Source organism: Macrobrachium nipponense, chromosome 12 (genome assembly GCF_015104395.2).
Source record: "Macrobrachium nipponense isolate FS-2020 chromosome 12, ASM1510439v2, whole genome shotgun sequence".
NCBI lineage: Eukaryota > Metazoa > Arthropoda > Malacostraca > Decapoda > Palaemonidae > Macrobrachium > Macrobrachium nipponense.
In genome coordinates, this window is record NC_087205.1 from 77,866,474 (window position 1) to 77,882,860 (window position 16,387).

General features: G+C 40.4%; 1 protein-coding gene across 7 annotated transcripts in view; it reads left to right on the forward strand.

Annotated features, from left to right (window-relative positions):
- Nucleotides 1-16,387, forward strand: part of LOC135224609 (palmitoyltransferase ZDHHC2-like) — a 268,190-nt gene that overhangs the window by 59,558 nt on the left and 192,245 nt on the right. For all 7 annotated transcript variants that reach the window (XM_064263775.1, XM_064263777.1, XM_064263776.1 and 4 more), the window contains exons 2-5: nt 758-871; nt 3,011-3,192; nt 3,615-3,641; nt 5,011-5,105. In XM_064263775.1, coding sequence (XP_064119845.1) covers nt 3,042-3,192; nt 3,615-3,641; nt 5,011-5,105 — 273 coding nt within the window. In that variant the 5' untranslated portion in view covers nt 758-871; nt 3,011-3,041. The remainder of the gene's footprint in view (nt 1-757; nt 872-3,010; nt 3,193-3,614; nt 3,642-5,010; nt 5,106-16,387) is intronic.

The window sequence follows — 16,387 nt, forward strand, 5'->3', positions numbered from 1 at the left end:
TCTGTCGGGGATGACGGAGTCTATAGCTAAGTATATATCTGCCAGGTAAGTATGTATGAAACTTTATTGTATCATAACAATATCATTTTACAAAATGAATTAAACGTATTTATTAGAAAAAACATAAATTGGTAAAATTTACAATTGTCTTGTGGGTTGTCAATAGTAATTTTCAACTTCTCGTGGAAAGTAGGGAAAATTTTTTAAAGTTTTTTCTTTCACCATGTACATTTGCATATCTTCCTTTTTCCATTGATTTTTTTTTTTTTTCGTAAATTAGCCGACCACAAAGTTTACTGGGTCTGAAGAGCTGCATATCGGATATATTTACCCGTCCAGTAAGGGTTAAGTAAGATTATTTTACTAGGTGTATCTAAGTTTCATGGTAAAATGTATGCATCCGAAGAAAAGAGCCAAATTTCCCCTAATGAGAATATAGTCCAGTTTCAAGATGCTCAACAATATTCTGAAAGTCAGTTGATGTAAGAAAAGTCATTGGTAAAGTAAAACTTTGCTAATGTTGTATTATATTTTAGTAGACAAAATGTGTGCTTCAAATCTGGTTTTAGGGGTGACTGTAAGATTTTCTACAAAAATTTTCTAATGGAAGGAAAAATTTGTGCATGTAAAAATTTGGCATCTAAATTTACACTGATTGAATTGATATTGAACTTATGTTAGGTGTTTTGTGTTGCTCAGTAACCCCTAATTTAACTTTTTTTATTCTGACAAGTATTAATTAATAAAATTTTTCCAGCTGTCATACACTAAGGAAGACAAGATGGGCCTACATGGCCTACTGTACACAGAACCAGTAACCCTATGACTGTTATTCACTAGTCGACTGTTGTTGTCCCCTAGTCACTCAACAGTAAGTATGTATTTTTACAGGAAATTGACTTGAGTGTTGTGTGATGTTTAATGTAGCTACTATCTTTAATATCCAGCCATTAATTGGCATTTGTTCCTTTAACAGTAGAAACCATTGCTTTTTATATGAAGTGTTTGCATCTTGGGCAGCACTTGTCATTAAACTTGGTAACATCTCCAGTGACTTATCCATTGACTTTTATTGAAGCTGTGTTTCTAAGGTATCAATTTATTCGGTTTATGATTGTTGGCTTGTTTGTGGTTATCACTAGCTTTTGCCAGAGCTGTATGGTTCTTTTTTTCTGTGAGATATCCTTCTTAATTTACAACAGATCTTTTAAGGTTTGAGGGAGTTTTTCTTAAAGAATCCATGCTGGCTGAAATGGAGAGGCACTTAATGTAATTCATCCAGTTATTGAGCTGATTCATGAGGGCAATGATCTTTTCATTGTCAGTCACTGTGGTCTCTGCTGGGTAAGAAGTTGAACAGATAGATCAGTAGCAGTTCAGAAAGCTCCCTGGCCTCCAGCTGATCAAGCAAGCTGCTTTCCCCACCTCTAACACTAGTAGAAGTTCTCCTTGTCAAAGGAAAGAACTTTGTCATTACTGGAGTACCATTATGGAATGAATGGATGAAGTCTAGGAGGTTGTTGGTTTTAGGAGGAAAGGCACAAATTTCTTTTTGCACCAGTTGACTAATCTGAGAGCAAACTTCATGGTATGTGATTTTATTTTAGCATTTTCTTTTGACAAGTTTTGGCTTAGGGTAGTCAGTTTTGCAAGTGAATTGGTGTTGTATTTTACTCTTTTCAAAGTGTTAGGATTAAAATGGTGGAGAAGTGGCTTTTTGATTGTTGGAACTCCCAAACCGATTGTGTTATGTCCTTCAAGTCCTCTGATACATGGAAGCCACAGCTAAACTTTTGGGGGGTGATAGGGGTGCTATTCCTTCAGTATTGGATTCAAGGAGGCTCACTCTTCATTGAAACCATTATAGTGTATCCATTGTTCTTCCTTGTGAAAAGGGAGTCTTATCCCTTCAGTCACTCTTTCAGTCTCCAGACTCAGGAAAGGGGATGCTGAGATAGTTGGTCCTCCTGTGTAGCTGTTGTGAGGAAGGGGACACCCATTGTGTCATTGGACAATGTGGCAGTGACATGGATGGGAGCCCTGAGCAGTCTGAGGCCTTCAGAACAGTTACAGACCACCTTTCAATGACCATTGCCCTCAATTCTTACATAGTGATCCCGCTGCCCTCCATTCTTGAGTACTATTGATTCACTTGTGGCTTAGCATCAAAGATTGGCAGTCATTGACCCCTTTCTATTGAATGAGATTATTCATGCTGGTCTCAAGATTGAGATAAGTGTGTTGTATTGACTGCTATCAGATAAAACTGTTTCAAAGTTGTGAACATAAAGGATGTATATTTTCAGAAAACCATCATCTAGAAAATACCTCTTTACTTTGTATGTGACATAGCCATATACTAGTTCAAATCATGTATTCAGGCAGGAGATGGTTCCTCAGTTGTTATGGCATCCGCACATACACAGGTGCTCAAAAACACAAGTCGCCTCACTTTTTTGTCTCAATCTGGGGATTGATATAAATTTGGAAAAGTCTTTTGTCCAAAAATCAATGTACCTGTGTATGCTGATTGACTGGGCAGCTGTAAATGTCTTTCTTCAGACTCATGTCAGCAAGTTTAGGGAGGTAATAGGTTAATAGCATAAACAACCTGCTGTCCTTGGAAAAGCTTGTTCTGCACAGGCATCTCCACCAGCATTTGCTTAGTGGTGTCTGAAGCAACATTTGGTGGCCTCTGATCAGATTCACCCTTTCATCATTAGCCTGAATGGTTATCTCCCTGGGACTTTGGATAACCTTAGTGGTTATGCTGAAGTGGGACCTCAACTTAAAGGACCTCAAACCTGATAAAATTAAAAATATTTTGTACTTGACTAATTACACACACACACAGCACAATTCCAGATAGGTATAAGTAATGCCAAATAGGACTTTAATAATTGGATTTTAGTAAGATTTTCCATGTAAATTAGAGTAGTGTGGAATTACAGAGTTGCATTCTAATGGGAATGTAGAAAGTAATTTAACTGACTCTAGTATTCAATTTCAGGTCTGCTCCTGCATGCATTGGGCATTGTGGGATGTCAACAGCAGCAGGTATGGCACCCAGGTTTTCAGCCATGTCAGGGCCTTGTAAGATTTGCTTTAAAGCCGCTAAGTGGCTGCCTGTGCTCTTCATCGTGAGTGTTGTGGTGTGGTCGTATTATGCCTACGTTATCCAGCTTAACTTGCGTGAGTTTTTCTATAAGTTTTAACAAAATATCTAAAGCATTTTACCTTGCTTTATTTAATGTAGGCTGTTTGAATCATTAGTATACTCGGTCCCTTTCATTTTATTAGATGATTAAGTTGCTGAAGGATTTTCAATAATCCTAATTTTGTTTACTTGACTAGTTATTGATAAATGATAGTTATGATTTCATAATCTGTTTTCCATTTCATCTTTGGTCTCCAAGTGTAACTGTTTAATATAAAAGAAGAAATTTCTAAAGCTTTTTTGCTTTTAGGTAAATTAATATTGGTCATGTACATCAAAGCCATATAGTTCATTTGTCCTTTTGTTGATGTAATTTTGTCACTTGTTTCTTGGAAATCAAAATAATTTTTTTACTTTCTGTAGTTCATTGAAATAACAAATGTTTCTTCTTTTTCAGTTACTGTTGATAGCATAATTGAAAAATGTAAGTACTATGAGTATTCCTTGATTAACATAAACTCTCATAAGTAATGTGATTTTTATTTACAAATTACCCTTCTTCAACAAGTTAGAATGTTATTGAAATTAGTTTTACATTATCAGAAACTGTAAATATATATATATTACTGATTAAAACGTCTTAAAATGTCAATTGACTAGTCGGACAATTTAAGTTAATACACAGGATAGGACGTACTGTAAATGCTATATTTTAATGTTCAGTCACCAACCTACTTATGAACATTCAGATATGAACAGATAGGGTGTCACAAGTTAAAATTCTGTTTGGAGCACTCCCCTTTGCCACCCTTAAGTTCAAATTTTGCTCTACTCACTTATTCCGCAAGTAAAATTTTCTAAAGAACAGAAGAACAAGAAAGAAGAATAACCTGTTCCTTTAACCCTTTCCCTGATTCTTTCAAGTATATTCTAGTGATTAACTACCACGTGATTGTTCTTATCATGAGAATACTACGTTCATGCTTGTAAAATATTCCTACTTTTATCTTTCGGACTTAATGCGTTCTTTGATAAATTTCCATTTTCTATATATTTCCTCTCCCCATAGGAAACATTTAGTATGTATTTTTGTCAATAAATTGCAGTGTGCTTTGTTTACTTTGTGAATTTTTAGTGTCTACCCTGCAAAATTCTCTCTCAAGTTTATAACTTTCAAAGCATGGAAAAAATAGTGATTTTGAAATGTTGCATGAATCGGAATTTTATTTTCTACATTTTACCTATCTAACATCCAAAGTAATTCTTTATAATACTGCATGATTAAAAAATGCAGTAAAAATATATTTTTCATGAACTTACATTAACTGGGAAATGTAAACGTCAACAAAAATTATGCATTACATATTAAAAACCAACTTCCAACTTATGAACCATTCAAGACAAACAGCTGTGCGAAATGTAACTCGTTCGTAAGTTAGGTTATGACTGTAGTACATATTTTTGCAGGATGTACTTATTTTTAGTTCCACCTACTTCTGTCTCAATTTCTACTGCATTGTATGGAGCAGATAATAGAAAGATCTTCACCTTTTTTATACTATGACTTAAAGCAAAAAGTTTATTATTGTTGGTATATTAGAAGAGTATAACTGATGTATGTGCCATTCATATTTTTTTTTTAATTACTGGTACAACAAAAATAAAATTCTGAGGCAAAGCTTTGTGGGAACTTGGAGTTTTAGTTAGAAGTTTGGTTAGGGCATATTTATTTCATAAATGTTAATGGAGTTTTGTTGGAAACTGTTGAATGAGTTTTTCTAGACTTTAGTCCAAATATATCATCTCTTGTGGCTTGAATGACATTGTAATTTTGTTTAATATTCTCTTTTCAGCTTTCTACCTTTTACTGTATCACTTTCTGTTGGTCCTTTTCCTGTGGGCATACTGGCAGACAATTTTCACAGATATTGGAAGAGTCCCAAAACAGGTAAGGTTTGTTGAAGAATGGCTCCCGTGGGGGAGAGTGCCATCATGGCACCTCATGCAGTGCACTGTAGGCATTATCTAAGGTTCTTTGCAGTGTCCCTTTAGGCCCTAGCTGCAACCGGTTTCATTCCTTTTACAGTAACTCCATTTGTTTTTGCTTTCTTTTACCTTATTTTTCACCCTCTCACAGCAATTGATTCATAGTACAACTACTGCACGAGGTTTTCCTCCTGTGCACCTTTTAAACCTTTTTACTGTCATCTTTTTTTCAGCACTGAATGACCTCATGAGACCCAGCATTTGGCCTTTTGCCATGAATTCTATATTCTGTTCAGTTGAAGGAAGCATAGCATGTTTTTACAGGCACTGTTCAATATTTGATGGCATTGCAGCTTTTAATTTTTCAGTTTTTACAGGCTAGAAACCAGTACACCCTACTATTTTACTGACTTTCAAGCACCATATGCTTTGTGTGTATGTAGTAGCCAGTCCTAAAGACTATTTTTGCTCTTCATTGCAGCCAGATGCATTTGCTTTGTCTTTTATTTTTTCTTTTCCCTTTCCAATTTTCACATCTCATTAACCCTTAAACGCCAATTGGATGTATTATACGTCGACATAAATTGTCTGTTGGGTGCCGATTGGACGTATGGTACGTCGATATAAAAAGTTTTTTAAAAATTCGCGGAAAAATACTTATAGGCCTACCAGGTGAAAACTTTTGAATCACGCTCCTTGGAGGATGCTGGGAGCTCACGGATCAAGGCGTTGTTTTGTTTATAATCGTTACTCAGGCGCGCAAGCGAGAATTTCTTTCTTCTCGCACTAAAAAACATCAGTGACACATCTCTGAAATTATTTTGTCACTTTGACATAATTTTTACACCATTTCAGATTAGCCGTTACATGGAGTATTATATATGAAAATGTGTGCAATTTCATGTAGAATACAACTAAAAACAACTCATGGTTGTAGCTTTCATCAGTTTTGAAATATTTTTATATGAATAACGATGTGCCAAAATTTCAACCTTCGGTCAACTTTGACTCTACCGAAATGGTCGAAAAACGCAATTGTAAGCTAAAACTCTTATATTATTGTAATATTCAATCATTTACCTTTATTTGGCACTAAATTGGAAGTCTCTAGCACAGTATTTTGATTTATGGTGAATTTATGAAAAAAACTTTTTCCTTGCGTCGGTGTGGTAACTCCTAATGAAAAAATCATAAATTTTTTTGTCCGATTGTCATAATGTTTGCACCATTTTAAATTAGCCGTTACATAAAGTTTTATATATGGAAATGTGCGCAATTTCATGTAGAATACAACAAAAATCAATCCATGGTTGTAGCTTTTATCAGTTTTGAAATATTTTTATATAAATAACGATAAGTGTCAAAATTTCAACCTTCAGTCAACTTTGACTCGACCGAAATGGTCGAAAAACGGAATTTTAAGCTAAAACACTTACATTCTAGTAATATTCAATCATTTACCTTTATTTTGCAACAAATTGGAAGTCTAGCACAATATTTCAATTTATGGTGAATTTATGAAAAAAATAACATTTTCCTTACGTCTGCGTGGTAACTCGTCCGAAAAAAATCAGAAATTTTTTCGTCCGATTGTCGTAATGTTTGCAACATTTTAAATTAGTCGTTACTTAAAGTTTTATATATATGGAAATATGCGCAATTTCATGTAGAATACAACAAAAAATAATTGAAGGTTGTAGCTTTTCTCATTTTTGGAATATTTGCATATAAATCACAATAAATAGAAAAAAAAACCACGTTCGGTCAAATTTGACGCTACCGAAATGGTCGAAAAACGCAATTGTAAGCTAAAACTCTCTTAGTCTAGTAATATTCAGTCATTTATCTTCATTTTGAAACAAATTCAAAGTCTAGCACAATATTTAGATTTATGGTGAATTTAAAAAAAGAAACTTTCCTTCCCTCTGCGCGGATTCTCCGCCGCAAATCTCCGAAATGCATATGTCGCATTCTCGTAATATTTGCTCCATTTCATATTAGGCGTTTCATAGAGTTTTATAAATGAAAATGTGCGCAATTTCATGTAGAATACAACAAAAAATAATTGAAGGTTGTAGCTTTTCTCATTTTTGAAATATTTGCATATAAAAAAGAATTATTAAAAAATTCGACATTCGGTCAACTTTAACTCGTTTGAAATGGTCGAAAACTGCAATTGTAAGCTAAAACTCTTACAGTATAGTAATATTCGATCATTTATCTTAATTTTGAAACAAATTGGAAGTCTCTAGAACAATATTTCGATTTATGGTGAATTTTTGAAAAAAAAAAAATTTTTATGTCCGAGTGTTACGAATTCATGCATCATTTTGTGATAATATTTTTTCTGTGTTGCTTTGATCGTTTTACAATGTGTTATATACCAAAATGATTACAATTTAGTGTACAACACAACGAAACAAAATTAACTCGTTAGCTTTAAGTGTTTTGCTCACAGCGCGATTTGAATACAATTATATATGAAATTTTTTTTTTGTGCTATCATATATCGCATTATTTATATATGATAATGATATTTCTGGGCTCAGTTCGTGTCGCTGCGCGAAATATCCTTTAATCCATTATTTCTAAGGTAAATGTACTAACACATACCAGAGAATAAATAAAATAAAGAAAAGGTCAGTACAACTGACTCGCTCACCCTCCAAGAGGGTGTCGGTATGAACACTATGGCGAGTGAGACCACTACCACGAACCGCTTGCCAATAGAAATCTCCCACTACAAAATCCCCACAAGAGGGGAGCCGACCCACAGAGTGGGCAGCAACTACTACTACTCCATCCCATGCTGCCGACTGCTGCGCCTCTGGTGGTCATCCTTTTCAGTTAGCGCACTACGTATACACGTGCCCTTTTTTGCTCTGTGTTTTTGTGCCCTTTTTTACTGGATTTATTCATCATGGAGCGTACAGCCATCGCAGCAGCTAAGTTAAGTAATCAGTGATTATTGCTATTTGGTTTTTTCCGGCCTTGAGTCAGTATTTGCCGTTTTTTAGGTATAAATACGGGCTCTAGGTCGGAAGCATGGCAGCATTGTTCTGCCTCGTGGCGGGTTCGTTCTTGGTCTTCCATACCCAGAACCTTCCCTTACTTTATTACGCTCTGTTATTAGTTATCCAATTTATATTAAGGGTACAGCCTACGGGGTTTATGTCATGCATGCATGTCTTTTTCACCTTGCGTAGGCATCTTCCATCCAGACCCTAGCCACAGCTCTTAGTATCGGCCCCGGCTAGCTTTGAGTGGTAGACTTTCTCTCGGGTTAGTCGTACACTCCTGGATTTTTTCTCCTACTTTTTATTTTCTTTCTTTAAGTTTAGTGATTTTGTTTAATTATGTATTATGTTTATGTTAGTGTACGGCGTCTGGCTTCACCTAGCCTAGGTTATGTCCTATTGGCCCCATATGCTTCCGCTCTTCAGTTCGGTTGCTTCTTTATAGCATCTCTCTGATCAGTCGGTTGTGTATCCTAGGCTTTATTGTTTCATTGTATCTCTTCTTACCGCTCCGTGGTCACTACGTGATCACGGAGCAGCCAGACGCCTGTCCAGTCATCTTTCCCTCCTCCCGCTCTTCCATAGGGCCGGGGGAGGTTGGTCTGCCCACGCTCGCTCCACATACCCGGGCCTGCCTCCCTCTCCCCCTAGGCGGAGGGAGTAGGGGGACGGGACAGACCCAGACTGGACTCGACCTCTCCTGCTTCTCGGTAAGCTCGGATGGCTAAGGGGGGGGGGGGGGACTGCCCTTTCCCCCCTCCGTCGTTACTCCGTCGCTCCGTGGCTAGCGCGAGTCTGTTTGCCCTCTCGCCCTTTCCCACCTTACTGGGGCTCTTTATCTTCCGGAGCTCCGGCATCCACGTGGAAAGGTGCTAGTTCACCCTGACGGGCGGACTGCGGTATACAGTTGGTCTCTACTAACCACTCCGTCGCGCTGATATTGCGACACGCTCCGCCACGCACCGGACTTAGTCCGGTACGTCCCATGTTTATAGGTTTAAGATTAGTTTTTAATTTAAACTATATTAAGTTTAATTTAAGCTACATTAAACCTTCCCTCCATTGCATGCTCACACCGGATCTCTCCGTGGTTATAGCCTATTCAGGCGGTAAGGGAGGGGTTATGCCCAAAATTTTTTCGCGCTCCGGCATGCAGCGGAGTTCTTTTAACCTTTAGCCTGTAAGTGATATCTTTTAGGATGCTCATGTATCTTTTCACTTACAGACCACCAACTGTGAGCATCCGGGATGCAATGCCATGCTCCAGGACCCCTGTGGGCATGAAGTCTGCCGATCCCATGCTCCATGCGCGACTCCGCACGGGAACCTTCAAGTCTGGTTTCACGAGACCTGCACAATTTGCTATGATCTGGTGAGCCAGCTCTTAGACGGGGTAAGTATTTCCAACTCCGTTAGCCAATCCCTACAAGGTTATAGTTCTTAAGTTTAATTTTAATCTCTTATCTTAAACTTAAGCTAATTTTATATGGGATCTCGCATCCTCTATAATTTTAAGCTACCCTTTTACTTAAGTTTTAATTTTAAGTTTAATCTTAAAAAACTAACAAATACCCTCTCTTCCAGGCTCCCGCTGTTAGAGACACCGCACTGGCAACCCTGCGGGCCTGGGTCGGCGGTTTTGGGAAGAACGCCGCCAAGGGTCAGCCCTACATACTTGAGAAGAGGTTGGCGGTCCTGATCTTCCCCGGCGGCAAGTCAACGGGCTACGTCGACCCAGCAGAGGCGGCCCCGACTATTGCGTTAATTCAGCAGCAGCTCGCCGCTTCGTTGACTGAACCAGGCCAAGACATCTCGTCGGAAGTCGCGACACTGGATTTAAACATTGAACCGATGGTAGGTGTTGACGACCTGTTGGTCGAGGTGAGTACGTTGGACGCCCAAGGGCTTCCCTTGGGCGCCACTGGATCTTCTACTCCTGCAAACTCTCCATCTTCCTTCCAAGGCTTTACAGGTACTGAGCTTTATACTTCTCCTGATGCTTCTGTTAGACCTAAGGTCAAAGGACAAACGGTAGTTAAAACCTTGAGTAAGACGTCGTCGTCGTCTAAAAAGACGTCGTCGGCGTCAACATCTCGCAAGTCTCCGGCTACAAACCCCGGAGCAGAGAGGTCTAGAGCTTCTGGGTCCGGCTCCAAATCCTCAAGGAGTAGATCCTCTAAGGAGAGATCACACACTCCAGCGGAGTCAACCGTTTCTCCACTTCCTTTGGTTCCTGTTCAGAGCTACCCGTCCACCTCCGCAGCAGCTCCGGCTTTGGATCCCAATGCTGGCCTGTTGCAACACATGGGGGATCTGGTTGGGTCTCTCAAGAACAGTATGGAACAGATGTTCTCCCGGTTGTCTGATAGGATCAACTCCCAGGATAACATTATCGCCGGACTAAGCCAAGCTCCGCTAGCTACTCCCCCACCTTTCGGCACAGGGATAGCTCAGTTGCCACCACATGACTCTCTGCCTCCGTTCACTATGAACAATCCCTGGAGAGTGGCGTCATACGCCCCCTTCCAAGACGGGCTTATTTCTATCCCGGAGTGTGGAACTCGAAGGATTGAGGACTTAGAGTTCTACCCGGAAGATCTTCAACCGCCGTTCATCGGCTACGCCAGGCTCACCGCCGCTGCCATGACGCGAGATGATAAGGTCCCTAAAGAGACTGTCCTCTATTCACGTGACCAGGCTCAAAGAGAATGGCTCAGGTGCTTAGAGGACATGGATTGTTCAAACACTAAAATACAACCTTTTAAGAGTCCATTCACAATCTTCACAATGGAAGAGGGTACTCCGCTTCCTTTCCTTACAAAGATTGCTACGGTCACTATTCCAGCGGCCCAAAAGGGGGACTCGTTACCGCAGCTAAAGGAAGCGGACCCTACATCTCCTTTACTTCCCTCAACCGGAGATTTGTGGGAAGACCTGCCCAACACTTTTTCTGCGGCAAACTCAATCAACTGTGCTATGGAGCAGTTTGGTGAGAAGCTGCCTAGACTCCCAGATAGCCTCATTCAGGCAGAATTTGATGCCAAATCTAGGCTGGCCAGGTCTCTCAACACCATGGCCATGACTGAGGTGGCTACCATTTCTTATGGTTCCGAGCCACTGTTCAAGCTGCTCACCAAGTCACTGACTCAAACGGTGCAGTCTGATATGTTCGAGTTCGCCACAGCCAGAACAAACTGTCGGAAGCATGTCCTCCAGGAAGCAACTATTCGGCATGAACCGAATAAGTTGCTTTCATCAAACATCTGGGGAGCAGACCTCTTCCCAGATGCAATGGTAAAGGAGGTCCAGGCAGAGGCTACGAGGCTTAACCAAAGCCTTAAGGATCGTTGGGGTCTCACTGCAAAGAGACGCCAAGATCAAGCTGTCAGGGGTAAGGCTCAGAAGAAACCTAGACGTTTCCAGCCTTACCAAAAGAAACAGCAACGGTTTGCCCAGCCTGTTTCGGCTGTTCCGTTGATGCAGGCAGCCCAACCCTCTACCTCCAAGGCCCAATCACAGCCTATTTATGTGATTTCCCCCCAGCCTCAACCTTCCACCTCTTACGCTGTCTCCCCAGCCTTCAACCAAGTGTTCGAAGGCCAGGCCTTTCAGAAGTATGACCGCTCGGGTAAGGGAGGCAGAGGTAAGCGATCCTTTCGTCAGAGAGGATCGGGAGGGTCCCTTAATAGAGGAAAACACTTCAGGGGAGGCCGTGGAGGCTACCAACATCAATGAGGACTTCCAGGTAGGAGGGAGGCTGTTTCTCTTCCGCCACCGGTGGAGATTCAGCAAATGGGCACAAAGCATTGTGTCGAAAGGCCTGGGTTGGAGTTGGGTGGCGAATCCGCCCCCACCCAGACCTTTTCGCCAACTTCCATCCAAAGAATTGGCGGAGTATGCGGAGGACCTCCTTCAGAAAGGAGCAATAGCGAGAGTCAACAAATTAAAGTTTCAAGGGCGCTTGTTCAGCGTTCCAAAGAAAGGCTCACAAAAAAGAAGGGTAATCTTAGACTTGTCCCGTTTAAACTTGGCCATTCGCTGCGACAAGTTCAAGATGCTCACCATCTCGCAGGTGCGGACCTTACTTCCCCGTGGGGCCGTCACCACCTCTATCGATCTTACAGACGCATACTATCATATCCCTATTGCAAGACACTTTCGCCCGTATCTGGGCTTCAAGATAGGAGATCAGGCATTCTCCTTCAAGGTAGTTCCCTTCGGTCTCAACGTAGCACCCAGGGTGTTCACGAAGTTGGCGGAAGTGGTCGTCCAACAACTAAGATCGCAAGGGATTATGGTAGTAGCGTATCTCGACGATTGGCTAATTTGGGCTCCAACAGTCGAGGAATGTCACAAAGCAACACTGGAAGTAATCCGGTTCCTGGAATATCTAGGCTTCAAGATAAACAGAACCAAATCAAGACTCACTCCGGAGTCAAACTTTCAGTGGCTGGGCATTCAATGGAATCTATCCTCCCATACTCTGTCGATTCCATCAGCCAAGAGGAAAGAAATAGCGAAGTCAGTAAAGCAATTTCTACGACACAAACTTGCTTCAAGGAGAACCCAGGAAAGGATTCTGGGTTCACTCCAGTTTGCATCAGTGACAAACATCTTGATGAAAGCCAAACTGAAAGACCTAACCAGAATCTGGCGCTCACGAGCAAATGTCAGGTCCAGGGAAAAATTATCCTCAGTCCCTCAGATTCTACGGAATCGTCTACGCCCTTGGGCAAAAGTCAAGAACTTGTCAATATCAGTACCCCTTCAGTTTCCTCCTCCGGGGATTACCATCCACACAGACGCTTCGTTAAGCGGTTGGGGAGGATATTCTCAGTTCAAGAAGGTTCAAGGAACTTGGTCACCCCAGTTCCGTCAGCTTCACATAAACGTACTGGAAGCAATGGCGGTGTTCTTGACTCTAAAAAGGTTACGTCCGCCAAAGAACTCCCACATAAAGCTAGTCTTAGACAGCGCAGTGGTAGTCCATTGTATAAACAGGGGAGGCTCCAAATCACGTCATCTAAATCATGTCATGGTAGCCATCTTCTCCCTGGCGGACAAGTTCAGTTGGCACCTCTCCTCCACCCATATAGCTGGAGTGAGAAACGTCATAGCAGATGCTCTATCCCGATCAGTTCCTCTGGAGTCGGAATGGTCACTGGACAACAGTTCGTTCTAGTGGATTCTTCAGAGAGTTCCAGGTCTGCAAGTGGATCTCTTCGCATCCAAGCGAACCACAAATCCCATGTTATGTGGCCCCCAACCTGGACCCTCTGGCCTATGCCACGGACGCCCTGGCCCTAGACTGGAACAACTGGGAGAAGATTTACGTCTTCCCTCCAGTGAATCTTCTCCTGAAGGTGCTGAACAAACTCAGGACGTTCAAGGGTCAAGTGGCTCTAGTAGCCCCAGACTGGCCGAAGACAATTGGGTACCCTCTAATTCTGGAACTGGGTCTTCGTCCTCTTCGAATTCCCAATCCCAGGCTCTCCCAGTCAGTGCAAACGAAGACTGTGTTCGCTTCCTCAGGAATTCTCAAAACCCTAACTTTATGGATTTCATGAAGTTTGCAGCTAAAAGAGATGCGAATATTGATCCTCAAAATATTCTCTTCTTGGAATCTGATAAAAGGGATTCAACTTTGAGACAGTATGATGCTACAGTCAAAAAGTTTAGCCACAACCTTTCCTGAGGGAATCAGATATTAGAATCAATGACAAAATTCAATTCAGCTATATCCTTTTTCAGATCTTTATTTGAAAAAGGCTTAGCTGCTAGCACTATTACGACAAACAAGTCAGCCTTGAAAAAGATTTTTCAATTTGGTTTCAGCATAGACTTGACAGACTCCTACTTCTCGTCTATTCCCAAGGCTTGTGCTAGACTTAGACCTTCTGTAAGGCCTACGTCAGTATCATGGTTCTTAAATGATGTCCTAAAGCTGGCTTCAGAAACTGATAATGACACATGTTCATTATAATGCTCTTAAGAAAAACTCTATTTTTATTAAGCTTGGCTTCAGGAGCTAGAATTTCAGAACTGTCGGCATTATCCAGGGATCCGGATCATGTTAAATTTCTTCCCACAGGGAAGTGCTACTTTCTCCGGAACGTAGTTTTATAGCAAAGAATGAAGATCCTTTGATGAGGTGGGAACCATGGAAGGTTGTACCCCTTCCACAAGATATTTCTCTTTGCCCAGTATCGACCTTACGAGCCTTTCTGTCCAGGACCTCCTCATCCTTATCGGGTCCTCTCTTTAAGAGAGAAAAAGGTGGTACTTTATCTATTAAAGGCATCAGGCAGCAGATCCTGTACTTTATTAAGCAAGCCAATCCTGACTCCTTCCCTAAAGCACATGATGTCAGGGCAGTAGCCACCTCAATTAATTATTTCCAACATATGAATTTCGATGAGTTGAAAAAATATACTGGATGGAAATCGCCGACAGTATTTAAGCGTCATTACTTAAAAGTCCTTGGAAGCTCTGAAATTTTCAGCAGTTGCGGCGGGTAACATTTAGTTTCCCCCGACTCTGCTTAATCTTTAGTAGAAGATCAGTCCTCCTTTCTACCTATCTCGTCCAACAGTTCGTCTATACCTGCCATGTTCATCTACGTTTACCTTGAGTCTTAGCTGCTCTTATGATGGTATAGTGGGTGCCCCTTATTTTTTTTGCTAGGGTCACTCACAATTGATTGTATATAATGATCTCTTGGATGTGATCCCCTTATTTTTATGCTAGGGGACACATCGTATTTACAATGGTTACGGGTTTTGTATATTAAGTCATATACATTCCCTTTTTATGTTATTATTGAAGTTTGTTCTATTCAATTTATTGTTATAATTGCTTTCAGTCCTTTGTACATAATATCTATACACAGATACTGATTTTGACATATATTCCATGTAAGCCCTGTATATATGTTAAATTTAAGTTATTTTTAAGAAATATTATTAGCGTTAAGTTTGTTTCAGTAATATTTCTATGTTTGTATCATTGTGTATATGTATATCTATTAGCAATTATATTTCTTTATTTTATGTTATCTTTTGTTTAAGACCCTTTTTGTCTATTTTGTTTTATTCTTTAACAATCTTGTGCTATTTCTCTGGTACGATTTCGCGCAGCGACACGAACTGAGCCCAGAAAAGGGATTTTGACGTAAGGAAAAATCTATTTCTGGGCGATTGGTTCGTGTCGCCAGCGAAATCCCGCCCTGCCCATCCCATCGCTCAAGATTGTCTGCTAACTTCAGGATGGCCACCAGAGGCGCAGCAGTCGGCAGCATGGGATGGAGTAGTAGTAGTTGCTGCCCACTCTGTGGGTCGGCTCCCCTCTTGTGGGGATTTTGTAGTGGGAGATTTCTATTGGCAAGCGGTTTCGTGGTAGTGGTCTCACTCGCCATAGTGTTCAAAAAATACCGACGACCCTCTTGGAGGGTGAGCGAGTCAGTTGTACTGACCTTTTCTTTATTTTATTTATTCTCTGGTATGTGTTAGTACATTTACCTTAGAAATAATGGATTAAAGGATATTTCGCTGGCGACACGAACCAATCGCCCAGAAATAGATTTTTCCTTACGTCAAAATCCCTTTTTTTTTCCATTTCTGATGGTTGCATACTAAGCTTCAGGCAATGACAAAAAAAGGAGCTAAAAATGAACTCTTAATCTTGAAAACTAGCGCGGTGTGATTTTTTGAAAAAAAAAAAATTTTCCGTTTCGGCGCTCACTCCAACATCCCCGCGGCATACGGGAGATGATTTTTATTATACCCCTTCAGCGTTAAAGGGTTAACAAATCCTTTTGATGAGCTCCGTACAAACATGATTTTGTACATATAGAAATTAGAGGTAGGGATTTAAGCAAAAAGTTTGGGATAATTTTATAAGATGATGTATTTAAAATTTACTGCAATTCAATCTGATTGAAACTTTTACAGTCGACCTGTGCCTATTCGTGGTTCCAGATTTACGGCTTAACCTATTCGCGGGTTTCTCTATGAAATGAATGTATGCATTATCCATGGAAAATTCGCCTATTCGCAGTATTTTTCATAGAGAAATATTCACTAATTACTGTATTTTCATATAATTTTCACGTTTACAAGAATTTTTTTGTCAAGACTATTAATACATGGGTACTATAAGCATTTTTAGAGTTTTTTTTATGGTGTTTTAACTATCAAAATAGGCAGTTATAAGCATTTTTAGAGGAGTT